At 59.6% G+C, this 27,401-nt stretch overlaps 2 protein-coding genes across 7 annotated transcripts in view; one reads left to right on the forward strand and one right to left on the reverse strand.

The window, feature by feature from the left end:
- The first annotated feature begins 6,054 nt into the window (after nucleotides 1-6,054).
- B9D1 (B9 domain containing 1) lies at nucleotides 6,055-20,156 on the forward strand. 2 transcript variants are annotated; one of them, XM_040630123.1, is made up of 7 exons: nucleotides 6,056-6,237; nucleotides 7,825-7,893; nucleotides 9,727-9,838; nucleotides 13,829-13,925; nucleotides 14,985-15,047; nucleotides 19,425-19,492; nucleotides 19,831-20,156. In XM_040630123.1, the coding sequence occupies exons 1-7, from the start codon at nucleotides 6,175-6,177 to the stop codon at nucleotides 19,971-19,973; spliced, it is 615 nt and encodes a 204-aa protein (XP_040486057.1). In that variant the 5' UTR covers nucleotides 6,056-6,174; the 3' UTR covers nucleotides 19,974-20,156. The 2 variants fall into 2 exon arrangements, with proteins under 2 accessions (XP_040486058.1, XP_040486057.1); XM_040630124.1 differs by lacking the exon at nucleotides 19,425-19,492 and having other exon boundaries at nucleotides 6,055-6,237.
- Nucleotides 20,157-23,629: 3,473 nt separating this feature from the next.
- Nucleotides 23,630-27,401, reverse strand: part of EPN2 (epsin 2) — a 78,447-nt gene continuing 74,675 nt past the window's right edge. For all 5 annotated transcript variants that reach the window (XM_040630128.1, XM_040630126.1, XM_040630129.1 and 2 more), the window contains one exon: nucleotides 23,630-26,473. In XM_040630128.1, coding sequence (XP_040486062.1) covers nucleotides 26,175-26,473 — 299 coding nt within the window. In that variant the 3' untranslated portion in view covers nucleotides 23,630-26,174. The remainder of the gene's footprint in view (nucleotides 26,474-27,401) is intronic.

Here is a 27,401-nt window from a genome sequence, read left to right on the forward strand (position 1 = left end):
GCGGTTTGTAGAGGGTGTCCCATCCTACGTGTCAAGAATCCCCTTGTCTTTCCCTCCTTCTTCTGCCCAGAACACGGCACTATCCCAGGAGCTGAATCGGCCGTCTGGTGGTTACGAGAACAAAAATGACATACGAAGAAGGTGCAGTGGGCAGATAGAAGGAACCTGGGTCCCTGATGGCAGAGCCGAGCCCATGCAGTCTGTTCGGGACTGTCTGGATATTCGAGACATAAGACCTCGATGTCTTTAAGCCCCAGCTGAGTTTTCTGTTCCGTGCAGCCTAACTGGCATGCTACGTGCCCACTGCGTGAACTCCTGGCACGCTTCGGGTCACTGCCCAGCTTTGGCTGCCATTGCGTAGACCCCTGGATTAGAGATGAATGGGTTTTTAAAGACTTACAGTGTTTTCCAGAATTTGGCCAGCAAGTCAACTTTGTCTACAAGCAACATGGACTCCAATCACATCATCACCCTCGCTGTGGAGACCCTTGTTCCCATTTACCACGTCCTGCTAGGTACCTGGAAAGCCGGGATTCAGGGACCCGAAGCACTCAGCCCAAGCTCACACAGCTACTGCGGGGCAGAGTCTGGATTAGAACCCAGTGTTGACTGACTCACTTCTCTACAGCTCCCTCTACTGGTTAACTCCTGGAAGAAGCCACTCCAGACACTCCCTTGAACTTCAAGGGGTTAAGAGAGCATGCCCTGTTCCTGAGCCAGGTTTAGAGACACCAGGGATTCCCCCAGCCTTTTAAACATCTCAACAGGAGAATGCGATAGTCCAGGCATTGCCCTTCTCTTACTAATGCAGACACAGGTCCAGAGTAGGGCAATGACTTACCCAGGGTCACACTAAAAATGGGAGACAGGCTGAAGATGGGAACCGAGGGCCCTACTCTCTAGGTTGGGCTCTGCCCGAGACCCAGACCTGATTATTCTGTCATGCTGCTGGAGGCTGGGGTCCCTGAGTCTTCTCCCTGCCCCCCCAACTTGAATCTACACTCTCTCTCTGGCTGGAATCTGAGGGCTCAGCCCTGGTCCTTAAGCCTCCAGCCCCGCCCTCTAAAGTGTCCCCCAAAGACCTCCAGTCGTTCACTCGCTCATGCAGTCATTTGACAAGGGCTCTAATGTGCCCTCCCTCCATGGGCGCTCATGGAGTTCTCAGTGTGGTCCAGACAAGTCGGACCACAGCTTCTTCATGGTGGGGCTGTGCTGAGGGGCTGAGGGGTCCAGAGAAAGCCCCTGCACCAACATGGGGCGGGGCACAGGAAAAAGGCAGGCTGAAGGAGGGGACACCTTGAGGTCCAGACTCTTGACTTTGGCTCAGGTCATGACCTCAGAGTCGTGGCATTGAGCCCTGCTTGTCCCTCTCCCTCTGCTCCTCCCCCCTCCCCCTTGCATTTCGCGTGTGTGTGCACATATGCCCTGTCTCTCTCAAGTAAATAAAATCTTTAAAATAAATGGTTATTTTTGTTTACGTGAATTCCACCTGAACGAAACATAAATACATGGGTTTTGTAAGAAGGCGGTGTGTGTGCAGGGGTGCAGTACTGCGAGGCTAGGGGGCAGGGGATGGCGGGGCAGCCGCAGGAGGGCCTGCCTTTGCATCTCCCCATCTGTCCAGCCCCTCCACTGAAGAGCTGAGAGCTTGAGCCAGGAAGGGGGAGCGATAAGGGCTACGAGAGGAAGGATATGGAGACTTGGAGTCGCACAGACAGTGGTTTGAATCCAACTTGGCCTCCAACACAGCAATCTCGCCAAGTCAGTCACTTCTCTGGACCTCAATTGCCCTGGAGCACTGCTCCTGTGGCATTGCTGCGGGGGACCCTCGATGCGGGCGCCCCAGAGCTCCGTGGGGTGTCAGGAGAGGGAGGGTGGGAGTGTCACCACTGCTGTGGATTCTGGCCAGCTACCCTCTCCGTCACCTGAGACGCCTGAGTCACCCGGATGGGCCTGGGTCTGTAAGAGGGACACCTGCCCCCTGCCAGCCGGGCCATAGAAGCTTCCTCTTCCCCACACCAGTTCCCTTTTGCCCACCAACGTGCGCCTTGTGTGGGTGGTGGGGAGGGGGTGCCGGAGAGGTTCAACGTCCTGGGGTGAAAGGGAGGAGGCCAGACCCCGCGGGGACAGAGACCCAGGGCCGGCTGCATAAATGTTGCCTGTGCTCGTTCAGTTGCTCTCTGGTGAGGGGCTGCGGGAAGGGGGCTGGGATGGGGGCGAGGGAGCGAGCGGGGCCACCCATCCCTTGAGGGCTGGGAGTCCACATTCTCTTAAAACTGGTAACCCAGACTTGGGTTCGAGTAACAGGAACTTGGGTGTGGGACAGACATGGTGACAGGTAGTGGGGGGGGGGGCGTCTAGCCTGCAGGGAGGAGCTCCATGTAGATGGGACCTGACCTCTGAGGATCCTGAGCGTGTGACCAGATGGACGGCGTGGGGCACCTAAATGAGACCCAGCTGCCTTAGTCACGAGTGAGTTCCCTGTCTTGAGAGAAAAGCAAGCAGAGCTGGATACCCTACCGAAAACCAGCTTCTGGGCAGGAAGGTGATAAAATCTTCCCGGGAGGAAGATGGTGAGGAGCTGGGAGAGGAGTCCAGAGAAGACTTCACGGAGGTGGGCTTTGAGGGGTGAATAGGAGTTCTCTGGGTGGGCAGGGAGGAGATGGTATGCTGGACAGAGGGAAGAGCAGGAAAAGGCATGAGTATTCCAAGAGCTGCTTTTAATAAGAAGAGTTAAAAATGCATCGAGCTTCAGTCTTACATCATCACATCTAATCCTGAGAATGAACCCCTGGGTGTCACCAGGAAACAGGCTCTGAAAGGTTAAGCAACTTGTTCCAAGTCGCCCAGGATTACACGGCAGGCAGTCTGACTTCAAGCTGGAGGGGTGAGAGGTAGGAGCCGGGGCTGCAGACCTTAGCGGGGGCCTGGATGGAAAGGCGGGGTGCCAGATAGGAAAGAGAGGAAGGCTACCCGAGTCCGGGGGCCCCAGAGCGGAGCTGTGAGGCTCGTTCTCCTGAGGTGCGGGACCCAGGCTGGCTGAGGCCTACAGCAGCAGGAAGGGCCCGGCCTCGTGGCCTTGGCAGGCAAGCATCTTCCTGGACATCTGGTACCAGGGCAGGGGCCCTCATCTCCCGAGAGGGGGTGCTCACGGGCACCAGCTGCTTTGGTAGATGGGTGCGGGGGCCTGGGAGGGTGGTGGAGAGGGGCTCCAGGAGGGATGCCCCCAGACTCACCACCTGCTGCTTTCTAAGCTGGCCTCGGTCCCACTTCAGGGTGACCCTGGGCCCAGACACTTCTAGAGCATGTCCCCAGGAGGGTGGGAGGGCTCTGGCTCTGGTGGCCTGGCCCTGGCCCTGCTGGCAAGGCCACCATCTCTCAGCAGTGCTGTGCAGCCTGTCCCTCTGGCCACCCGGTCCCAACCCTTCCTCCCCCCCACCCCCCACCCCCCTTGGGAGCTCTGCTGGGCCCAAGTGTTTGACGTGGATTCCACAAGATGGGAGCAGAGGCCTGGGACGGTTGAGGGCAGCAGGGGGCGCTGGACCAGGCGAGGCAGGCAGCCAGGGAGCCCTGGGCACCTGCAGAAGCAGTAATCCCCAGGGTCCCTGAGCCCCAGGGAACAGCCTGGCTCTGGCCAGCCGATCGATGCAGGGGGGGAAGCTGAGCACGGACACCCTGCTCTGCCTGAGTCAGCTCCCAGCCCCAGTGGCCGGCACTGGGCACTCTCCTGGTCCCCTACCCAGGCTTAAAGCTTCCCTGGGAGGACTGTGAGGATGCAGGGGAGGATGGAGCCCTAGTAGAGGGGGGTTTCAGGGAGGACTCTCAGGGAGGACGTTCAGGGCAGGGAGGGAAATTCTGCAGGATGCCAATAACCGGCAGGGCAGGAAATGGTGCAAACCTGCTGGATATCAGTCCTGGCTGAGGGTCTGCCCCCCACCGCCCCCCACCGCACCCTCCCCGAGCAGATCCCTGCATCCCACCCCGACAGCTGCTAGTGTCCCGCTGAGACCACTGCACACCCACACCTGCAAAGACGCCTTTCACCTCCACCCCGACTGTCCTGATCTGCGCGTCAGCTTGCCTGAGGGCTCCCAGTGCACCAAGGCTCCCGCCGGCCCACCCGAACCGGCGGTAAGGATTCTAGCTGGGCCCTGAGCAGGCCGAGATGCCCCCTCCCCTGCAGTCCTTCCTGATGCTACCAGACTTGGGAGAACTAGGCCTGGCCACTGTCCCACCCTACCCGGGGTCTCCTATTCCATATCACCCAGCCGGACAGCTAGTGTGCACAGTTGGTTAGTGGGGGAGAGGCAGAGAGAGAGGGAGAAGCAGACTCCCTCCTGAGCAGGGAGCCCGATGCGGGACTCGATCCCAAGACCCCAAGATCATGACCTGAGCCGAAGGCAGACGCTTCAGCGACTGAGCCACCCAGGCGCCCCTGACACAGCCGGGTTTTAAACTACTGAAAGCCCCTGGTTATTTGATAATCACAAGCATTTTGTTGACAACTGACTTTTGCGTACTGCTGAGCCTCAAAAGCCACGAGTAGGAAAGAGCGGTAGAATTTGTGAGAGAAAGCATTTTAACTGGAAAACAGGGTGTGAGGGGTGGGGGAAGGGAATACAACCAAGTCCCTGGAAAGGCAGACAACTCCCACACAAGCTCTGACTCTGTGTGTTGTCGCACTGGGGCCCCCACCCATCTGGTCTCCCCAGCCTCAGCATCTCCCGTCAGAGGTGTGAACCCTGGCTGCCCACAGCCCCCTCCCCTGATCAGTTATCTCTGCTCACCTTTCGGGGAGTGGTCAGTGGGTCCGGGCTGGCTTTGGCCCCTTCCCTCTCCTGCACTGGTGTCTGAAGGGAGTCCCCTGGTCTGCTTTCAAGCTAGCAGCTGGCCGCTGCTGGGCATCAGGACCTGGGGTCCCTGCAGAAGTCTACACCCTTGGGTCTGGCCCGGGACCAGACAGAGGAGGCAGTGAGGCCTTTAGCCTGTGAAGTCCTGGGTGTGAACCCTGAATCCAGCCACTTACCTGCTGCTGTGACCGTAGCCCAGCCACCTCCCCTCTCTGAATCTGCTCCCTTTTGAGTAAAGGCGATGTATTCAATTATTCACTCATCCAACACTGTTACCAGGGCTTCCTATATGTGTCAGGCAACCAGAACACAAGATCAGCATGGCCCCTGGGCTCATGGAACAGGCGGGCTGTCTAGGGGAGGGGAGGCAAGCATTTGCCTGAGTCATGACAGTAATAAATGTGCAAATATAAACCATGATATGAGCGCTAAGAGGAACGGGATCGATGTGTTAACAGAAGCTCTGACCTCCTCGGGGCGGCCAGGAAGTAACTGTTATTTGAACATTAACCTGGCAAAGCCCTGGGTTCTGGCTCACTTTTCTTCCGACGGCTGGATGACCAATGACAGGTACTGCCCCTCCGTGGGCCTCAGTGTAACCCCCTTCACATTAAGGAGCCGTGGCTTGGACCAAAGGTTTTCTGAGGTCCCTCCCAAATTTGTTTAATAAACTTTGGGGGGGGGGCAGGGGCCTCAAAAGCCCCAAGGGGGCATCCCCTGACCTGACGCAGGCAGCTGCTGGGCCCCAGCTGGGGACTCTCCAGAACCCGGGCGGCCCCACCCCTGGTGTGGCTCGTGGCCTTCGCCCGCGTTACCTCCAGCTCGCGGTGGCGGTCCACCTGCGCCCCGCAGGCTCCCCCTCCGCCCGCCCCCGCCGCCGTCCTCCCGGTAGCGCCACAGCGCCATCTCGTGGCGGAGGGCACCTGTATCACTTGGCTTCCCGCCGGCCTGAGTCAGGGAGCGCCTCCGCGCTTCGGGGCGGGCGGGGCCGAGGTCGAGAGGACACACACTCCCGGCTGTGTAACCGGATCGCGCGGCGCAGCTAGGCTCCACACAACAGGTCCACGCTTCCGCCCGGCTTGTGTGGACAGCCCCGGCTTTCCCGGAGAGGGGTGGGGCTTCGGAGTCCCGCCCTCCAAGGACCCGCCCCGAGCGGCCTCCTCTGGCTGCGCCTGCGCACTGCCGCACCCACGCTTGCTTTAGCGAAGGTCCCGTCCCAAGAAACATGTCCCACGCGCCACGCCGTCGGTTTCCAGGGCAACCTAGCGCCTCTTAGCAACCCAGAGCGCAGCCTGGGTCGTTTCCTGGCGCCCCCAGCGCTGCCATGGCGGCCGCCGGTCCTAGCGTCTTCCTACTCATGGTCAACGGGCAGGTGGAGAGCGCCCAGGTGAGCGGCCGTGGACCTTGCTCGCCCTCCCCCCAGTCTCCTCGGGGGCCCATCGCGCGACCTCCCGGGCTGCTGCGTGGCCCCGGAGAGGTGCGTCGTTCCTCGGAGCCTCTGTCTCCCTCGGTTAGGCGGGGGAGGGGAACCAGCATTTGAGAGGCTTGGCTGCGAATCCTCAGCCCCGATGTGCGCGGGTGGAAACAGACCTCGAGAGGTTGAGCTAGTGCCGAGGGCACGCTGGTTCGGATCGTGTCCAGTTCGTTGAGTCTCGGGCAGGAGCCTAATGCGGGTGTGGGGGGAGGAGCCGAGACTGCTACCGGGACGCTGGGCCTCGGTCCTCAAGCGCTGTGCACTCTGAACCCTCAGATCCTTGAATTTGGGTTAAAGTGGAGGTGATCTGGTGAATCTGATCCAACGATGGTGCTGGTGGAAAGATCCAGGGAGGGTCTGTCCAGTCGGACAGAAGGGGACGCTACTCTCCCTCCCCTACACTTTATACGAACCATTTGTCATATTTATATATATACATAGATATGTTCACCATGAATTCGCTCTGTGCCAGACTTGGCGCCCAGCACTGCTCTTTCAGTCTTCACAACAACCCTGTGAAGTGGGTATTAGTAGCATCCCCATTTTACGGATGGGAACACTTGCCCAAAGGGAGTGGCAAAGCGGGGATTTGAACCCGGGTGTGCCTGCTGCCAGAACTTTGCTGCATTACCCTTCCAGGCTGTTGGAAGATGGTGTTTATTGTATTATTGTGAGGATTAAGTGAGATGGTTTGGGTAAAGCTCTGGGTCTCTCTTGCTTTCCTGTTTCATCGAGATTGTACCCCTGTGCTCCCACCCTGTCCACCTGCCCCTTGCCTAGTGTCCACGACTGCCATCCCCTCTTCTCTTCTGTCCCATTAGGGGCCCCTGGCTGGGCTGGATCACCTCTCTCTGCACTGCCAGCACCCATGCCAGCCTCACTGCGCCTCCCACTCAGTTCTGGGTCTCTCCCTCTCTCCAGGCCTTGAGCTCCAGCCCTGAGTATCCTTCATGTCCTGATAGCATCTTTCACTTCGGCACCATTCCCTTAGATCTCCTCTGTGCCCACCCTGTGCCAGGCACTGGGGACACAAAAACGCCATCACACTTGTTCCCTGTTCACAGTCAAATGGGGGTTGACAGAAATAAACAAGCCATCAAAGCTCTGGTGGAGGGAAGGACCAGGGGCTGACAGAGCCAGGATAGGGGTTGGGGGGGGGGCGCTTAAAACAGCCTGGAAGTTAGGACGGGCTCCCTGGAAGGTAAGTTTTGAAGGACGAACAGGAGTTTGCCAGATGGAGGAATGGGAAGGGCATGCCAGACAGAAGCCAGAGCCCGGGCAAAGGCTGAAGGGCGGTAGCAGCCTGGGACTGTCCCTTGGACTCCCACATCTCGGGCCCCAGCCCCTCTGCTGCACCCCGTGTCCTCATCCCTGGCTGTTTCTTAGACCCCACGCCAGATGCCTGGTGTTCAGAATCCTTATCGGCTGCCCTTACCCAGCCAACGCGTCGGCCTCACCGCAGGTCCCGTGAACAGAAGCCGTGTGTGTTTCTTCCCACAGTTTCCGGAGTACGACGAGCTCTACTGCAAGTACTGCTTTGTGTACGGCCAGGACTGGGCCCCCACGGCGGTAAGCTGGGCTCCGGGCCCCCTCACTCACAGCCTCCATGACTGATGTGGTTTCTGAAGGTGTCCACCTTCTGCTCCCAATTCAGAACCCATGGAGAGCTAGACACCGAGTTCAGGGGGTTCCAAACATGACTTTGTTCCTGGTAAAGCTGGAGTGGGGAGTGCAGCCCCCGGCGGGCTCCCCGATCAAAGCCACGCTCGCTCACACACTCTGTCCCGGGAACTTGGGCGCGGCAGTGAAGAGGAATGTGTGCGCCGCCTGGACGTAGCCGGGCCGTAGACCCTCTGCCCCTCTCCTAGCCCATGGGGAGGACTCTGGGGAGTCAGAAGGCAGAATAGAAGCTCTCCTTGCAAGACTTGCCTTGGAGCAATCTGTCTCCTCCAGACAGTCAGACGAGAGTCTCAGTCTCCGTGGCACGCACATCCTTGTGGGGCGAGACAGACAATAAGTACTAACGTTCTAGTATGTTCTAGTAAAAAGTGCCGAGGAGAAAGTACAGTCAGGAAGGGAGGTGTGGAGGATAGAGAGAAACTGGAATCTAGGTAAGGGGGCCAGGGAGGGCTTCCCTGAGAAGGTAACTTTGGGCCAAGACCTGAAGGAAGTGAGGGGACGAGCCACGTGGAAGTCTGTGGCAAGAGCTTTGGAGGCAGAAGGAGCAGAGGCGCACAGGCCCCGAGGCGGGAGCGTGCCTGTGCGCTTGAGGAGCAGGCAGGAGCGTGGCTGGGGCTGAAGCAGGGGGTCGAAGAAGGGCTGGCCCCGTGGAGGCCACTGTCAGGCAGAGTAAGGACCGCAGCCTCACGCAGGGTGACATGGGACCCCCTCAGAGAGTCTGGAACAGAGACAGTGACCCACCTCGTGTTTTCCATAGCTCCCTATGGAGCTATGAAACAGGGTTTCCTCTTGGACAGAAGTGGGGCATGCGAGAGAGGAGTTAAGAATAACACCAAGCTTCTCAGTCCGGGCGCTTGGGAGCGGAGCTGCCGTTCGATGAGAAGATTGGATAGAGCAGGTCTGGGAGAATGTTCCAGAGCTTCACCTGGCGTGTGTTCAGGCTGGGGTTCCCGCCGGCTAGGCAGGCGGAGGTGCAGGGCGGGCAGCCGAGGCAGGGCCGTGGTGCTCTGGAGGCTGGACGTGAGGACCAGGCTGGAGACGCGTGTTTGGGACTCAGCCACGGACAGACCGCCTGGAAAGGAAGTGGCCAGAGCAACACTGCGAGCTCCCCTCCCTGCCGTGAGGAGGAAAGCCCCAAAGACGTACGGTGTCCCAGAAACCACGCAGAGGGAGGGTGTCCAGGGCTGCGGCCAAGTCGGGGAAACTGAGGACAGAGAAATGTCCACAGATCCAGCAGCGCCGGGGTCACTGGTGCTACTCGCCAAACACACTTTGGTAGAGTGGGAGCCTGTAGTCCGGCTGGAGTGGGTTCTCGAAAGGAAAGCAGAGAAGGAGTGAGAGTATGGACAGCCTGTTCCCAGGGCTCAGCCCGGCCGGGGGGCTACGAATGGGTTGGTGGGCGGAGGAAGACGTAGAGTGGGCGTTGGTGCCCGATGGAGAAGTTGGCACGTGTGCGGGCACCAATGCAGCACCTCCGGGGGGGGGGGCAGTGACAAAAGCAGAAACCGCCAGCCGCAGCCTCTTCCCCGGGCGAGGGGGTGAGAACCTGTGCCCGGGCCGCGCTCGGGTCGGCCAGCCCTGATGAGGTGAAACCTGGAGATGCCTGGGAGCTGCTCCAGTCCCTCGGAGCTCGGGTCGCGCGCACGTCAGTGTGTGGGCAGGAGGTGGTGAGGGTGGCAGCCGGAGCCCGGGCACCAGCTGTCGCGGTCCCCGTCCTCGCAGGGCCTGGAGGAGGGCATCTCACAGATCACATGCAAGAGCCAGGATGTGCGGCAAGCGCTGGTGTGGAACTTCCCCATCGACGTCACCTTTAAGAGCACCAACCCCTATGGCTGTGAGTGTGCAGGGGCCCCGCAGGGACACCCGGGTTGGGGGGGGCGCCCCCAGGGCCATCCGCTCGCAGCTCCTCTCTGCCCGTCCCCTCGGCCCTTGGTGCTGTCTTGCCACCAGGCCATTTCCCTCGGCTTCCCGCCGCCACCCCCACCCCAGTTCGTGGACAGGCGGTGGGGCTGAGCTTTAGGAAGCTCGGAGCGAATCGGGTGGCGCCCCAGCCTGCTGCCTTGGGTGGCTCCATGCCCGGGGAGGGCAGAGCCCGGGGTCGGGGGCCGCCGCAGTCCCTCAGCCTGCCATCACGTGTCGTGTGCCACCCGCACCTGCCGGGCACACCCCTGAGTCGCCCCTCTGAGCCTTGGTTGGGCCGTTCCCGCTGCCATCTCTGACCTCCTTCCCAGCCCTCCTTGCTCGCAGTGTCTCCTGGCTGCCTTGCCTGGTAGTTCTCATCCAGTCTCACTTAATAAACGCCTACTGTGTGCAAAGCCCCGGGGTCGGCTCCAGGGGGGCTGTGAATACTCGCCCCGGGTGGGCTCAGCCTAGCTTCCTAATCCTATGTGGTGGACGGATTGCTCTCCATTTCTTTTCTCACATTAGGAAACCGATGCCAAAAAGTAACATCATTTGCCTTCAGCTTTTTATCTAGCAGCGGAACATGGACTGGATTTCAGGTCCATCTGATTTCACAGTCTGGGCCTTTGTGCCGCATGCGGCTTGGGGCCGAGGCTTGCCGGGTACAGGGGGTCTGGAGCAGGGGCTGCCTGGCAGTCCTCCTTGTCATTATCCACGAGTAAGAATGCTTCCATAGGCTTCCTGGAACAGGGCACTAGATTACGGACCAGTCTCCTGCTGCTGAGATAGAGGCCAATACAGTATTAAAAAGCAAAAACAAAACACAACTATTCGAAGGTATCAGAGAGCTAGCAAAGTATTAGAGACTTGCCAGGCCACAGTCCAGGAGAATATAGAAATCTAGAAACGTGATCCCACTCACATCGCCCCAAGAGTATTTGCCGACTCAAGCAGAGGTGATCGAGAGGCTGATTGAGGTTTTGACAGCTGCTCTGGGCTAAGGACGCAAGAATCAGGAAGACCCCTGCAATTTTAACGGAGACCTCGAAGTGCTTGCCGCACCCTGGGAGGAAGGGAGAAGTGGGACCAGCCCAGCTCTGGATCATTCCAGACCGTGAATACAGTTGCAAAAACTCCCAAACAAAATATTCATAAGCCAAATCTAGCAGGATGTAAAAGGGATAAGAACAAGAATGGTTTATTCCAGGAATACAAAGCTTATATAATATCTGAAATCCACCATCGTGATTCACTGCTTTAAAAAGAAGGAAAGTCACGATCATCCCCATAAATGTAGAAACCATGATAAAATTCAACATCCATTAATGATAAACACAGCAAACCAGGAATAGAAGGAAACTTTTTTTTTTTTTAAGTAGGCTCCAGGCCCTGTGTGGAACCCAGTGCGGGCCCTGAACTCACAACCCCTAAGCTGAGATCAAGAGCTGAGCCAGCCAGGCGCTCCTAGAAGGAAACTTTCTTAATTTGATAAAGGCTTTCTACAAAAACCTTAGAGCAGACATCACCTTTTCTAAGTGAAATGGTGAAAGATTTCCTTGTTGCCACTACAAAAGATATAAGAATTAGGAAGAATAAAACTGTCCTTTTTCTTTTCTTTCTTTCTTTCTTTTTTTAAAGATTTTTTTATTAGAGGGAGAGTACAAGCAGGGAGCAGGGAGCCCACGCGGGGCTCAATCTCAGGACCCCGGGATCATGACCTGAGCTGAAGGCAGACACTTAACCAACCGAGCCACCCAGGCATCCCCAAAACTATCGTTTTTCACAGGTGACATTATGTGCGTAGAATTTGCAAAGTAACCTGCAGATAAGTTACTAGAAATAATAAATCGTCATGAATGCTGTTTAGGAGATAGGCAGAAACCAGTGGCTTTTTTGTATAAAAATAAATAGAATATGTATTCTCTCGTGCACAAAAAGTGATTCAAAAATGATATTTTTAAAAAAGACATTCTTTACAATAATATCACAGTATGACAGCTGAAAAGACAGGCCGCGGAATTCACACGCACGCACACTGCACATCAACAAGGAAAAGCCCCATCTGGTAGAAACGGGGCCGGAGACTGAGCAGATACTGCATGAAGGAGGACATCGGGGGCGCCTGGGTGGCTCAGTGAAGCGTCTGCCTTCGGCTCAGGTCATGATCCCAGGGTCCTGGGATCGAGCCCCGCGTCGGGCTCCCCACTTGGCGGGGAGTCTGCTTCTCCCTCTCCCTCTGCTGCTCCCCCTGCTTGTGCTCTTTCTCTCTCTGTCAAATAAATAAATAAAAAATCTTTAAAAAAACAGCAACAACAAAGGAGGATGTTGGAGTGACCAGGAAGCAGAGCAAGGTCTTTATTTTACTAAGAAACACTGCAGTGAAGGCAAACGCAAAGGGAAGCTACGGTGAGCCGTCCCACGGCCCACGCAGCAGAAGGACTCCAGCCAGGGAGACTGAGGACCCCCGGCGTGATGGGAACTCCAGTGACTGGTGGGAGTGGGGGGGTGATCCGACCCCTTTGGAAGAGCGCTCTGTGTTCTCTTTGCAGACCGAGCGTCTGCTTACCCTGTGCGACTCCCTTCCGGGACGCGAACCCAGCAGAGATGTGTGCGTGCGTGGGGCAAGAGCTTGGACGGGAGTGGCAGAGAGCTCATAGCCTTGCCGCTTGGGGACCCCCAAGGAGAACCTACCCACATGTCATCGGCACTGGAGCGAACCATGTCCCCGCGGTCTGTCCAGAGCTAGAATGTTCTCTGGCACTGAGAACGAGTGACATCCCTGACATGACACAATTTGAACGAATCTCAAACATGATGTTGAATGAAAGAACCTGGATACCAAGAGACAGACGACATAATTCCATTTGTATGAAGTTTTTTTTTTTTAAGAAAATGGGTAAAACCGGGGCACCGGGGTGGCTCAGTCGGTTAAGTGTCTGACTCTTGGTTTCGGCTCAGTGTGGAGTCTACTTGGGAGTCTCTCCTTCTCCCTCTGCCTCCCCCTGCTTGCTCACTCGCTCTTTCTCTCGCTCTCTCTCAAAATTAAATAAAATCTTTTTTAAAAATGGGTAAAACCGAAGTACCAAGTTTGGGATGCATTCTTTGGTGGGAAAGCCTTTCAAGGAATACTTTCCTCAAGTTGGAAGAGTGGCTTCGTCCGGGAGAGGGGGAGTGATGGGAAGGGCCCAGACCTGTCCCTGACACTTACCGAGCCCTCGTCCTGCGTCAGACGCTACTCTCCGTGTCTTAGAGGTGAGGGACCCGAGAGGCTGGGAGGAGAGGTGATTGATGCCTGAGGCCCGTCCTACAGGGCACAGGTCAGCCTGGCAGCACGGCTTCCCTGGGCCTCCCCCGCCTCACCTGTCACCCCGGGCCATGATTTCTCCCTTGCATTCCGGGGATGAATGTACTGACCCCGGTGAAAGGACCCGATGTTCCTCCTTGTTTACCGGGACCAGGTGGGATCGGGGATCATTTAAAGGAGAGTGCGTGGAAGGTCTTTCTTTCGCTCTGACCCCCCTGCAGAACCCCAAAGCCGGCCCCTGTGGCCTGTGAGCCCGTGCAGTACGCTTGAATCCGAACACCTGTACCAGAAAGGACACTCCCGAGAAGCGGCCCCTTTGCTCACTTCCGAGCTGGGTCCCTGTGCCTTGAACAGAGGAGAAAAGTGCCTTCAGGGGCCCTCCCTGTATTGTCAAGGTACAGGATCTGCGGGGCCTCCCAGCATCCGGGCTGAGCAGGGGGCCTCGCCGTCAGGTCGGGCTCCCCACCCCCCGCCCTGTCCCTGCCCGCCTCCCCGGATCCTGGGTCGGCAGAAGCCCTTAGTGGAGAAGGCGGGGGTCCTACATCCGCTCCTGTTCTCTGCCCTGCATCTTCCCCTGAGTTACCCCACCTGCTGACCCCTTGTCTCGTTCTTCCCAAGGGCCACAGATCGTGCTCAGTGTGTATGGACCAGACGTGTTTGGGAACGATGTGGTCCGAGGCTACGGGGCGGTGCACGTGCCTTTTTCACCCGGCAGGTAGGTTCCGGCTCTGACCGGCTCCCTGGGCCACAGTCCATCCCTTCCTGGGCCATGCTGACTTAGGATCAGGGCACCCCCCACAGGGCTTTTCCTGGGACAGACTTCACCGCTAGGCTGGGAGGGCACTGGGGTCCCCGGGGGCCTGGGCGGCTGGGGTTGGGGGGTGGGGGGTGAAGCTAGAGCCCATATCTGGGAGGAGGCCCAGATTGGTGAGGCCAAGGTTGCCACCCAAACAGCAGGTGGGTGAGGGGAGTGTCAGAGGCTCCGGCAGGGAGCACTGGGACCTCCTGCGACGGGCTGGGTCCAGCGACAGAGTTCGTAGGTAGTTTGGGGTTAGTTCAGACACTCAGTCCCCTCCTCCGTTTCTCCCCCGCTCTGTCCCCTGAGCCCTCACTGATGCCCCCATGTGCCCGGCCCTGCTGGCATCATGTGTGACCACGTGGGCCCTTCCTCAGGAGCCCCCAGAGGAGTAGACCCAGATGGAGAGACGCAGTTGTCTTTTGTTAAGCACGGTGACAAGGTATAGACAGGGTGTTCTGGGCGCAGAGGACCGGAGTTTGCCTAGAGAAGGTAGAAGAGGGCGGAAGAACGGCCAGATGTTCTGCGCATTGATGCCGGGACAGAGAGTGCGAGATGTGGGGGGAGGCGTGTGCAGAGGGTGGAGGGGCTGGGGCGGTGAGCGGCAGGACCCCAGGCTCGGAGGGCAGGACGAGGGCAGGGGGCCGCAGCGGGGGTGAGGTCTCGGGAATCGTCAGGGGCTTCCTGGAGGATTTGGACATGTGGGGGACAAGGCTTCTGAGGGGCCAGTGTGAGGCGGGACCGCAGGTGTGAGGGCTGTACCCCGGCACCCTCCTGAGCCTTGACAAGAAACAAGACTCGCGGGGACTCCGGCTGCTTTCTGCGCTCACTCGCCGTGTGCACAGCGCACGTGGGCAGCCGGCCTGCTTGGCCTCAGCCGGGACTTGGTGCTGCCGGATCGCTCCTGCTCGCGGGAGCCTCGGAAAGTCGCACTTTCCTGTTAGCCAGCACATCTGCCCGTGAAAATATGTGTTTCAGGCACAAAAGGACCATCCCCATGTTTGTTCCGGAATCCACGTCTAAGCTGCAGAGGCTTACAAGGCGAGTTTTCTTTTTCTTTTTCTTTTTTTTTTTTTAAAGGTTTTATTTATTTACTTGACAGAGACAGCCAGCGAGAGAGGGAACACAAGCAGGGGGAGTGGGAGAGGGAGAAGCAGGCTCACAGCGGAAGAGCCTGATGTGGGGCTCGATCCCACAACGCCGGGATCACGCCCTGAGCTGAAGGCAGACGCTTAACCGCTGTGCCACCCAGGCGCCCCTCAAGGCGAGTTTTCTACCCGTCCCCGCCGGCACCTGCTTCTGACCCAAGTAGTCGGAGTGGAGGGCGGGCTGTTGCTGTCCTCCCCTCACTTGTGCCGGGTGACCTCGTCGGGTCTCCCAACTGCTCTGTCGTCAGGGCCCATGGAAGCGGGGGCTGTGGGGTGTCAGCGGGTCTCTGGGCTCCCTTCAGCTGCTGTTTCAGCTGCCTAAGGCTGTGCTCCTTTATGCTCTGTGGTCTTTGTGTCAGAACAGAGCAAAAGCCCATGTCAGACGGGGAAATGCTCAGGACGTAATAGGACATTACAGAGGCAGGACACAGGAGGGGACAGCAGTAAGAGCCACACAGAACAGTAGTCATCCTCCCGATGGGCAATTTCTTTCTTTTTTTTTTTTTTTTAAAGATTTTATTTATTTATTTGACAGAGCTAGAGACAGCCAGCGAGAGAGGGAACACAAGCAGGGGGAGTGGGAGAGGAAGAAGCAGGCTCATAGCGGAGGAGCCTGATGTGGGGCTCGATCCCAGAACGCTGGGATCACGCCCTGAGCCGAAGGCAGATGCTTAACAACTGAGCCACCCAGGCGCCCCACCGATGGGCAATTTCTATCAGGTTGGAAATGCCTCACACGTGGGGGGCCTCTTGGAAGAGGTGATGTCTGAGCGGAAACTAGAGCAGAGGTGAGGGCCCATGTGGGTGATCTGGGGAAGGAACGTTCCAGGTGTAGGAAACAGTGCACGGTCCATGGGCTTAATGTGTTTAGAGCAGCCAGGATGGGGTGTCGTTGGTAGGTGGTGACAAGGGGAACGTGGGGGAGACACCAGGGAGGCAGGGAGCCTCTTGCCCCTGACCACATCCACCCAAGCTTAGACCCTTAGGCCCTGGCCGGCTGACCACCGGGGCTGGGGAGAGATGCTGCGGTCCGCTTAGCTTGGCAGCAAGCCACCACCGCTTCCCACCAGGTCAACCAGGAATGGGCCCTCCGTTCACAGCCGGGATGGGGGTGGTGGAAATGGAGGACCACCTGGGTACCCAGGTGGCAGCTGACAAGTAGGCCTGGCCAGTCTTGGGGCGAGCTTGGCCAGAGCCCTACAGGGCAGAGGGACAGTGTTGGGCCTGTGCCGAGGAAGCCTCACTGAGTTCTGAGGCCTGGAGGGGAGAATCTGGGTGCCTGCCGCCCCTAGAAGCCCCTCTGGGAGACCGCCACGATGGGAAGGTGCCCTGGGCCAGTGTAAGCTAGAGGGGACAACACCCACCCCGCAGACTGTCCGAAAATGGGGGCTGGGCCCATCAGTGGGTATGGGAAGGTTAAGGGCTTAGAGCCCGTGCCGCTGTCCTAGCTGGGGTGTCTGTGCCGCTTTGTGCCCCACAGCTCCATGGAAAGCTTGGGTCCCAGGGCCAGGTCCCTGGGAGGAAAGGGTCTCAGTGCTGGAGAAGTTTCTGGGTGTTCTGCCGGTGCCTGAGGCTAGCAGCTTGGGGCAGGGGTGGTCTCCACCCAGCAAGGCGTGTGCTTGCAGTCCCAACACTGGGGAAAGGTCTGATGATGGAAGGCAGTTGATCAAAATCTTCCCGGACCCCGTCCGTGGAGGCCAGCCCTTGCTCAGCCCACCCGCCTGCCCTCCTCCACTCAGCCCTGTATTACTTCCCGGGGCTGCTGTAACCAACGACCACAGACTCAGCGGCTTCAATGACACAAATGTATTGTCTCACAGTGCAAAGTCAGAATCAGGGGGCTGAGATCAAGGCTCCGGCAGGGCCCTGCTCCCTTCCACCCCCCCACCACCCCCACCAGGCTCTTGGGGAAAAACTGTTCCTGGCCTCTTCCAACTTCTTTTTTTTTTAAAGATTTTATTTATTTATTTGACAGAGAGAGAGAGACAGCCAGTGAGAGAGGGAACACAAGCAGGGGGAGCGGGAGAGGAAGAAGCAGGCTCATAGTGGAGGAGCCCGATCGATGTGGGGCTCGATCCCACAACGCCGGGATCACACCCTGAGCCGAAGGCAGACGCCCAACCGCTGTGCCACCCAGGAGCCTCTGGCCTCTTTCAACTTCTGGTGGCTGCAGCCTTCCTTGGCTCGGGGCCCGTCACTCCAGTCTCTGCCTCTGTGGTCACGTGTGTGACCTGACATGTCACCCCCTCCCCTGTGTGTCACCTCTCCCTCCACTTCTCTTAGAAGGACACTCGTGGCAGCATTTTGGGCCCACCCAGATAATCCAAGACAGTCCCCCCATGTTTAAGATCCTTATTTTAGTCACATGTGCAAAGGTCTTTTTCCCAAATAAGGTCACATTTGCAAGTTCCAGGGACGAGGACCTGGGATCTTTGGGGCCATTACCCAGCCCGTGACGCGCCTCCCACCTCGCCCTCCCAGAGCGACCGAGATGGTTTTCCGAAACACATGCCTTCAGAAACACATCGAGCCCATCTCTGCGTTCAGGATTAACTTCAGCTTGGGTGCTGCGGGACCCCGCGTTCTCCTGCCCCGCGACCTCGGGCCCTCCCCGCTGCCTGCGTGCCCCCGGACTTGCTTCCTCCAGCTCGCTGGGTCCTTCCCCGCCTCAGCCCGGGCCTGGCTGCTCCCCCTTGCCCTGAACAGCCCGTCCCTGTGGAACTCAGGAGAGAGCAATGCAGAGGCTCCAGGGGCTCTGAGTAGGAGTACGTGGGGTGTGCCAGGCTCTGTGGCTGCTTCCCCTGCCTGCAAGGTGGAGAAACTGAGGCACAGAGAGGCAATGGCCTGCCATCCGGCCCTTGCTAGAACCCTAGCTTCCCAGACCCCCTCCCCACTCCCTCTCCTGAGGTTGGGAGCCAGGGAGCCCTTTACTGGCTGTCCCCATGGCCTGCACAGCAGGGGGAAGTCACTGCTTTGTCCAGTGTAAGCTAGGACGGAGCCCCACCCCCAGGCAGTACCCAGTGGGCACCCGGGGGCCGGGGACCAGTCGAGTCAGGTGGCCTGGAGCAAGGGGAGACCCCGCAGAGCTGGAGGGCCTGCTGGTGGGGGAGGGTGTCTTCGCTGGGGCCCTCCCGGGTCAGCCACTTAGCGGAAGGCAGGGCGGAGCCTGCTCTGGGGACGCGGGAACCTCGACAGACAGACAGACCGAGGGGCGTCCTTCCCTGTCCCGCGGCTGCATCACTGGCCTCCCCGGGGCAGGACCCCCAAAGTGCAGGGTGGAGGCGCTCCTGGATGGGTTGACGCCCACATCTGCCTGGCCCACCGGCCGGGAATGTGCACCTAGATTGTTTCAGGCTCGAGTGGGTGTGTCGGAGGCGAGCGCTGCCCTGGCTCGGGCTGTGGGGCCTGGAGCAGGAGGGCTGGAACAGCACCCCTGTGCGTCCAGCCCACACCTCTGTGTGTGTGGCCTGGGGCAGGTCACCGCACTGCTCTCAGCCTCTGGAAGGGGGGGGGCTTTACAGAGCGGGGCTCCTGGGAGGGGCAGGTGGACAGCGGGCATGTGGGGAGGGGGGAGCGGAGGGCCACACCCCTCGCCTGTGACTGTGGGGTTAGAGGATTGTGGCCGACACCCCGGAGCAAGCCCGTCCTTAGAGCACGTGAACCTGGGAGCAGAACCCTCAATGACAGGATGAATGTTTCACCTCGAGCCCTGTGAGCTGGGTACTGTTGGGGACGGCTGAGAGGAACTGGGGCTCAGGGTCAGAGATGAGAAGTCACTTGTCCTGGATACCACACTATGGAGAGGAAAGTGGAGGGCCCGGATTTGGCCCCTCTGCCCACCCCAAGGGGGCCAACATCGAACTCTGGGACGGGGCCTGCCTTCCCTGGGGGGTCACACTGCCCGCCCCCAGCTGCTGCCCCCTTTCTGGGATTTCCATTTGGGCTCCCACTGCGCCCCCAGCCCCACATCTCCCTCAAAGCCATGGGTGATCGTGTTGGGAAAGCTTGGCGTGCGGCTGGGGAGGGGTGGGGCACAGGGCACCACACGCCTGGGGGCAGCCCACCGGGCCTCCGTGGATGCCACCCGCGGCACCCAGCCTCCCCTTTCCCCGGCAGAGGGAGGGGGCGTGGGAAGGTTCTGCCAGGGCCTGGCCCTGGGGCAGGGGTTGGAGGAGGGCTGCCGGTTTCTGATGCCGGGAGAGAGCCCCTGTCTCAGCTCAGGGATAGCCGGGCCGAGGATCCGCTCATCAGCGTTCTCCCGTCTCCCCAGCTGGTTCATGGGACGGCGGCCCGAGTACACAGACCCCAAGGTGGTGGCTCAGGGTGAAGGCCGGGAAGGTAAAGCTTGATGCCCTCGACCCCACCCCCACCCCACAGGCGAGCTGGAGCCCAGGAGGGACTAAGTGGACTCCCCAGGAAACAGGGTGGAAGCCAGGGGCCTGCCGGGCGCACAGATGGACCTCGGGAGCAGCCCCGGGTCTCTCCCCAGAGCGTGGCTCCCACCTGGGCCTGGTTGGAAAGTGGGGGGGTCTGCCATGTCTGTCGGTCCCTGGTGCAGCCCCCGTACCTCCCAGGGAGGGGCATGGGCCAGCCAGTCGTTCCCATTTTACAGGAGAGACTGCTGGGGCAGAGACGTTCCCCGAGCAGCCTGGCTGACGCTGCCCTTCTCTCCCCAGTGACCCGCGTCCGCTCGCAGGGCTTTGTCACTCTCCTCTTCAACGTGGTGACCAAGGACATGAGGAAGCTGGGCTACGACACTGGGCCTCCTGACACGCAGCGTGCCTCAGGGCCCAGCCCGCCCCAGGGCCTCCCCCGGTGAAGGCACCCACCCGGCCACGGCATCTGGCCACGCAGCCGCACAGGCCAGGCGGCGTTCCAAGAACGCGGGGCTGTCCTTCTGGAGAGTTGGCCCCGGATCCATCTGCTTGACGTGCAGCCTCAGGGGCTGGGGGTGGGGGCAGGCGGGGGAGATTTTTATATAATAAAGCATCACCTTTTCACAGAAGCCAGGCCTGGAGCTGCCTCCCCTCCCCTTGGCACCGCCCCCCACTCCCTGGCAGCAGGTCCCTGGGGACAGAAGCAGCCCGGAGAGGCACACCACAACAGCCACCTGGGATGTGAGCTCTGGTTCAGCCCCACTCATGGCTGTGTGGCCTTGCCTTCACCTCCACGCACTCCTGCCTAACACAGGAGGGAGACGAAGAGGCTTTTGGGGCTCAGGAGCGCCCGGCCCTTGTGCAAGGAGGGGAGAATCGGATCTGTAGGAGTCGCAGGGAGAGGCCCCCAACCCCGCAGCCCAGACTCCTGCTGGGGCTGAAATCCTCCCAGGAGCCGGAAGTTGCTGGAATTCCAGCTCCTGGTCTCCCAGCAGGAGAGGAGAGGGAACCCCTGCAGCCCAGCTCCCAGCACAGGTCCCCATGGCACTGCTGTGGAGTCCCCCTCCCAGCCTGCCCCCCGCCTGGGGACGGGACACGTAGCCTGCCCGGTCTCCTCGCCACCCGGCACCACCTCAGCCCAATTCAAGGGGAGCCACAAGGCCCCCGCCGCCCAGCCTCATGACCACCGGCCTCGCTCCCGCACGCTGTCCTGGCTGCCGGTGGAGCCTGCCCTACGACCCCACCAAGCTGCCCCTGCTCCGCCCCTCGTCTCAGCTCTCTGGGCACCCCCGGCTCCCTGTGTGCTCTGCAACTCGTGGTCTGGCGTCAGCAACATTCCTGTGATTCTCACCCTCTTTTCTGAATGGAAAGTTCCCTCCACCTCGGTCCTGGGCTGAAGCCCACAGTGCCCCTCGCAGCCCTCCTCAGCTGCCCTGCCCCGTGGACCTTGGGCCTAGAGACGAGGTTTGCGTCCGGACCCCCACTAGCATTTCCACCTCCCCCGTCCCAGCTTCCGAGACACCCACCGAAGACCTGACCACCTCGCCCTCGGGCTGCTTCTCCGCCCTTCTGGACACCACCACCGTCCCTTTCCCGCCTCCTCCCCTGCGATGACCTTGGCCTCGCCCCTCACCAGCCACCCATCCCACCGCCAGGTCTTGTTACCAGTGACTGTACTGCCTCCAAGATAGGCACCCGAGCATGCCCCTCCCCTGCTGCTGGTTCCTTTCCTGGGGGCCCCTGCCAGCAGTCCTTCCTGGCCTCTGGGCCCTCGCTGCCCAGAGACCCCTGTCGCGTTAGGCGTGGCCCGCCAGCCCCTCCGACAGCGCTTCACCCCCTTCTCGTTCTGTTCCATCGTGCGCTTTCATCGACATTTCCCTATGAGGTGCAAATAAGGTCACCGTGATCAGCCAGCCGCCCGGATTCCGCCCGTGCCCTCCTCCCATACTTGGGTTCTCATCCCTCCTTCCATCCGGCCTGGCTTTAGTGCATTTCCAAATAAACCGCAGACGCCGTACGTTTTGGCATGCCTGTCCATGACTGGAGGTCGTATTTGTTCCTAGGTGTCATTTGTGTCTCTCGAGGGAACCCAGATGTGGACCGCAATGCATAAATCTCAGGTGTACTACTCGTGGAGCTGTGGCCAGTGCGTGCCCGACGCCCGGTCAGGGTCTGGAATGCTGCCATCACCTCGGAAAGCTGCCGCACGCCTCTCCCGGTCAAGGCAGGACAAGGCTGGAAACCTGGGAGGCTGACGGCACTCTGTGCCTGGGAAGCGGGGAGCAGGGGGGAGATCTGGGACCACCCACATGAACAACAGGCAAGGGCGGCCCCCAGTTCACTCCCCACTGTCCGTTCTGTCCTCCGCGGTGAGGACGCTGTGTGCTCCAAAGGCCATTCCCCGGGCCCCTTGTGTACAGGTGGGTCCCTGGAGTAGTTCTGGCCAAAGAAAGGTGAGTTGAAAGGCTGTTCTGCACTTACAGGTCTGACCCACTTAAAAACTCCGTGGTCCATCCTTCCATCCTTCCCCATGGCACCTGCACGCCACAGTCTGAAGACAGAACACGGCAAGGGAGGAGCCAGGAACATCCCCACTGGGCAGCTGATGAACGACTTTTATCGTGTTCTGCCACAGAGAGTTTGGGGGAGGTTTCTGCAAAGCATTCTAGTCTGACACGGAAACTGGAAATCAGGAGTGCGTTTCCACTGTCACCCAAACCAAAACCAAGCGTATGGGCTATTGGCTTAGCAGGTGGGTGACAGGCAGGAAGAACAGAGAAAAGGGTGGATGGCAGGAGAGCTCCATTAGGCGAGCACAGAACTAGATCCTTGTGCTAACGTGGCAGAGGCAGGTCCCCTGCCTGGTGGGCCAGCTCCAGGGGCAGGCAGGGGTGGGCGACAGGATGCGTGGGGCGCGTCGGCTGCCGTCGGCTGCATTTGGAAAGCTAGCACAGGAAAGCAGTGAGCTCAGGAAAGAAAGGGCCTGTTTGCAAGCCGAAATGACAGAAACAGAGAATCCAAAACTTTGGGGGGATCGAAAGTTTGGAAAAGGAAACTGTCTAGAAGTGAAATGGGAAGAGAGAAGGAAAAACGCTCCGGCACTCAAGTCCTCGTAAAAACTTCTCGCGGGGACAAGTAACGCAGCCACCTGGTTAAGTATCAGATGTAAGGGGGTTACACTCCCACATTATCCCCAAGGGCCCCAACAGTAGCTACCAGGAAGCTGAAAGCAGCATGGGGTAAGGCAGCAAGGAAGAATCAACGTGCGTGCCTGTTATCTGCTGCTGTGTAATGAACCGCCCCCAAACACTGTCGCCCAAGACCACCACGTGTGACCTGTGATTCTGGAAGCAACCCCAGGATGCCTTCCTTGGGGCAAGGCATACGCTCTGTGTGTAGAATGAAATCGGTATTTGGTGAGCGGAAGGCCATTTGGGACAGAGAGCAGCCGCGTGTGACCCTAACCCACTTCCCGTCCCCCGGGGCACCAAGGTAGCCTGCGCTCCCCCTCACTCAGCTCGCTCATTCCCTTCCACGGCAAGCTGCCCGTGGAGGGAGTGGGCTCTGTGAGAAGTAAACCAGTATTGCGAAGCCACGGAGAAGCGGTCCGTGAAGCAGCGTAACCTAGAGGACCCTGACACACGCAGCCGTCTCTAGGCCGGGGAGTGGCAGTCCCTGCTGCTCTGACTCCGGCAAGCCCTCCCCAGGCCCCTGTGGAGTCCTGCTCCGAGTGGACTTCAGGAGGCCAAGGCTGCCCCAGAGCAGAGGCTGGAGCGAGGAGTCCTCACAAGAGGGAAGCCACATGCCCGCCCCAGGCGGCCCTCTCCACCCCATGCTAGCCTATGCCACGCATCCCCCCTGCTGTCGGAGCACCTGCTCCAGCCCTGCCCGGAAAGGAGGCTGTCCTTCAGCCGCGCCGCCTCTGACCACAGGCTCCCCGGTCCGCGGGTGGGGAGGCGCACCCACTGACGCCCTTGCAGGCCACCTGTCCCGCAGCTGCAGAGGCTCATGCAGGCGCGAGGACGGGTTCCTGCCCGCCTGCCTGCGGTGGGAGACCGGTACGGATGGGGGTGAGGGAGAGACACAGCCAGAAACCGCATCATGATACAAATGATAAATTATATTTGTACAGTAAATAAGTATCAAGAGTCAACACAAGTTCAAAACCAGCCACCGGCCCCTGGGACTGAGAGAACGGCTGGGTGACACCCCTACCACAGTGCCCGTCAGGAGGGAGCACGACGGCATGTGCACCACACGCGTGGCAGTGACCGGTGGCCTCGTGATCAGTGCAGCAGGCAATAGGGACAAGGCGCCTGGGACGGGCCTGGGACCCGGGGGTGGGGGGGCGCAGTGGGTCTCTTGGGGCCTTGGCGGCCCAGTGGCTAAATGTTGGGGCCTCCAAGTCAAGTCAGGAAGGGCTCTTGACTGTTGTGAAAGGATCACTGACCCAGTAGTCAGGTTTGGTCTACTGGCCTGTGAAGGGGTCTGGACTCGCACCATGTGAGTGAAAGCACCTCCCCCGGGAAGCGACCTGCTAGGCCCGACCCTGTCTCCACCTTCCCCTAGGTCGGAAGAGGCCAGACCAGGCGGGAGCCCGCGGTCCAGCCCCAGGTCTCCAGCCCTGGTGGAGACATGGCCGGAGCTTGGGCGGTGGCTCCTCGGGCCGGGGGACAGCCGTGGGGAGCAGCACGGGTGAGCTTTTAAAATGAGGAACAGCAGAGGCTGGAGAAGGCCGTTCGGACGCCGCCTGCGCACCTCCAGGCCTGGGCCCTGCTCCGGGTCCCATCTCCCCTGGAACAGGCGAGGGGGGCGGGGCACGGAGGAACACCAGGGGGGTCGGCTGCCCTTGGCGTTGGGGCAGAGAAGTCCACAGTGGGAAGCAAGACTGGAACGCCCACAGGCAAGCTGACCTGACCGGATGCAGGATGGGTGTGTGTGTGTGGGGGGGGGTGTCCCTTCCCTGGGGAGAAGCACGTCTTGTCTTTCTCTTTCATGAATTCATACTTTTCTTCTAGGGGTGGGTGGGGCGAGGAAAGGAGGAAGGTGGGAGAGGGAGGTAATATTAGTGCATGTTTGTTAAAAATCTCTGTGAGAATGACTTTTTCTTTTCTTCCACTCCAAAAGAAGAGATGATTATTTTTAAGTCTGCAGTGTGTGTCTGGAGTTAGCAGGTGGGTGCGTCAGGGCCGGCCCTGGCCGCTTACCTGTCTCGGCCCGGAGGCCGGCCGCCCCGAGGAGCCGTGGGCACAGAAGCTCCGCCGCCCCCCCCGGCGCCGCCATCTCCAGGCCATCCCCATCCTTACCCTGAGTGCGGATTAAGACAGAGGAGATCACGGACACACCAGGCTCAAGACGCCTCTTCTGTTTCAGATTTCCACTGGGAACGGAAGTGCTTGCTGACCCGTGCGTGCCTTCAGTTACGAAGGGGAATTAGCCGGTAAAGACGGGGAGGTACGTTTATCCGCTAGATTCTTCTTTAACCTGATGTCGGTGTAGCAGTAAGAGAAGCAGCCTGTCTCAGGGTCTAACCCGAAAGGCTGCAGGTCAGTCCGTTTGGTGAGTCACCAAAAAAGGGAGTAAAAGGAGGGAAAAGGCAACTGGAGGCTTTTTGTTGTTGCTGTCGTGGGTTTTGTTTTTTTTTTTTTAAATAAACATCATCTTTTCTGTGTAATCAAATTCCCGTATTTTTCCCTATAATAAGAATTTGCTTTAGTTTTTTTTTTTCATAAGGCATTTTTGTCTCTTCCTATTTAAATTTTCTTAGAGTTAAAACCATAAATAGAGGGTTTAAACCACTCACGTGACACGTGCCAATATCTTAATTCAGCCAGACCTGGTAAATTCTATCAAAACTAGACAGTTAAATAAGAACCACGTTATAAAAATATTAGCCAAAAAAAGACTATTAGATAATTCTGCAAACTCAAATATGAAACCGTACTAAACAAATTATGTGCAAACGTATACAAGCACAGAGCCACGTGGCAGGGTTATGCTCAGATTAGTTTAAAGCTTGCTCTAGTGGATTTAATTCAAGAGTTGTTCCACGGCGGTGGTGTTTACTTTGACCTCACACACGAGTCAAAGGAAAATAAAATATGCACAACCACTTCCCCGAAAAGGTCAGCGTCTCATGGAGCCGGTGCTTCATTCCGTCCACACCTGGGACCGCCTGGGATGTCGCCAGCACTGGGGGTGGGGGTGGGGGGGCAGAGACACGGCGGCCATCCCAAGGCCCGGGCCGGGCGGCCTCCCAGAGGCCCTCAGGCTGAGGCTCAGGGCCAGGGCGACACTGACAACTCCCGCCTCCTCGTCCCAGGCCCCGGAGAGAGCTAGCCAACCTCCAGGACCAGGACCAGGACCAGGACCCCGAGAGGCGACCCCGCAGCGGGCTAGGGGCGGGCAGCCTCGGAAGGCCCGGAGACCCACGTGCTGCGTCTGACGTCTAGCAGAGCTGCCGCGGCTCGGGTCTGAGTGTCGGGGCTGTGAAGACAACCCTTTTATCAGGAAGCCGGAACCGGAGAGCCCTAACACCCACCCCCCACGCTCGGACACCATTCCACAATCGAGAGTCCCTGCTCGGCGTCCTCAGGCACAGAGGCTCTGGGCATTCGCTCTGTGGTGGGTCCCAGGCCTGGGCACTAGAGAAGGAAGGGGTTGGTTGTGCCGGTGGCCTGAGCTGCCGAGGGGGGGATGCCCACGCTGCCCACCATGTTCATCGCGGCGGGGCCCAGTGGCGTCAGGGAGGAACCGCTGGCCCCCAGAGCCGGGTGTGGGGCCGTGGAGGTCATGGAGGCCACGGCCATGGACTCCACACCTGGGCTAGGCCCAAAGGACGAGCTGGTCCCCAGGACTGGGCTCCCCCGCAGCTGGTTCAGCGTCAGCGGCTGGGGCTGGTTCACCTGGAAGGGGTTGACAGGGGCCGAGGCCGCGGCTGCACCTGGGAGAGAGGAGGGGCAGTGGCTGGAGTCAGAACACCCATCCCCAAGTCCGAGGGCGGGAGACGGTGGCAGCCGGGAGCACGCACGCTCCCCCATCTGCCCTCTGGGGCGGGGGTGCTTCTCCATGCCTGCTGCTCCGCGGAGCCCGGGCGCCGGCCAACACACGGCACGTACGCCCGCCGGCTGCATCTCCGGCATGGGGACGAGGACACGGAGGCTGTCAGAAGCCCAGGGACTCGTCCGGAGTCACAAAGGCTGAATGAGGCAGTGCCAGGCGTGTGCCTGCCCGGGGCCGGCCCCCCAGGACTCCCTCTGCAACTAACAGCTGGCACCGCCCCCTTATTCTGTTTGCCAAGCTCTGTGACCACAGGTGTCCGGGAAAGAGGTGCGGCTTGAAAGTCTCCACCCCGGACCCTGGGCCCCAAGGGCTGACGTAACAAAGGCTCTGAGAAGCCCTGCAGTCAAGAAGCAGATGCAGCTCTGTCTTATCCGGCGTTTCCAGAATTTATCACGCATCCTAAAGCCTGTTCCCCCAGCTTTTAGCAAACACGTCTGCTGATAGTCTGCCAAAACACCCGAGAGTGGCCAGCACGGTCCCCAGGGCAGCCCAGCCCTTGAGCACAAAGGCCACCGGCTGAGGGGCAGTCGCAGTCACCGCCAGGAGAGGCTGCTGGCTCTCCATCCCACCCGGGGGAGGCATTCCCGCACCAGCCCCTCTCGTCACCCTGCAGAGCAGCCCCGCCAGAGCACGGCCAGCTCAGAGGCAGCAGAAGCCCCTGGGGCGGGATGGCGGGGCGCAGGGGGGGATGGGGGGGGAAGCCCAGCCTGGCTGAGACACTGGGTTCGGACCTGGCTCCACCCAGGGAGCAAGCAGCACGTGTGTCCTCGCCCGTCTCAGGACCACAGGGTTGGGCAGGCACTCCACAT

This window comes from Ursus maritimus, unplaced genomic scaffold, assembly GCF_017311325.1.
Source record: "Ursus maritimus isolate PB19 unplaced genomic scaffold, ASM1731132v1 scaffold_14, whole genome shotgun sequence".
Taxonomy (NCBI): Eukaryota; Metazoa; Chordata; class Mammalia; order Carnivora; family Ursidae; genus Ursus; species Ursus maritimus.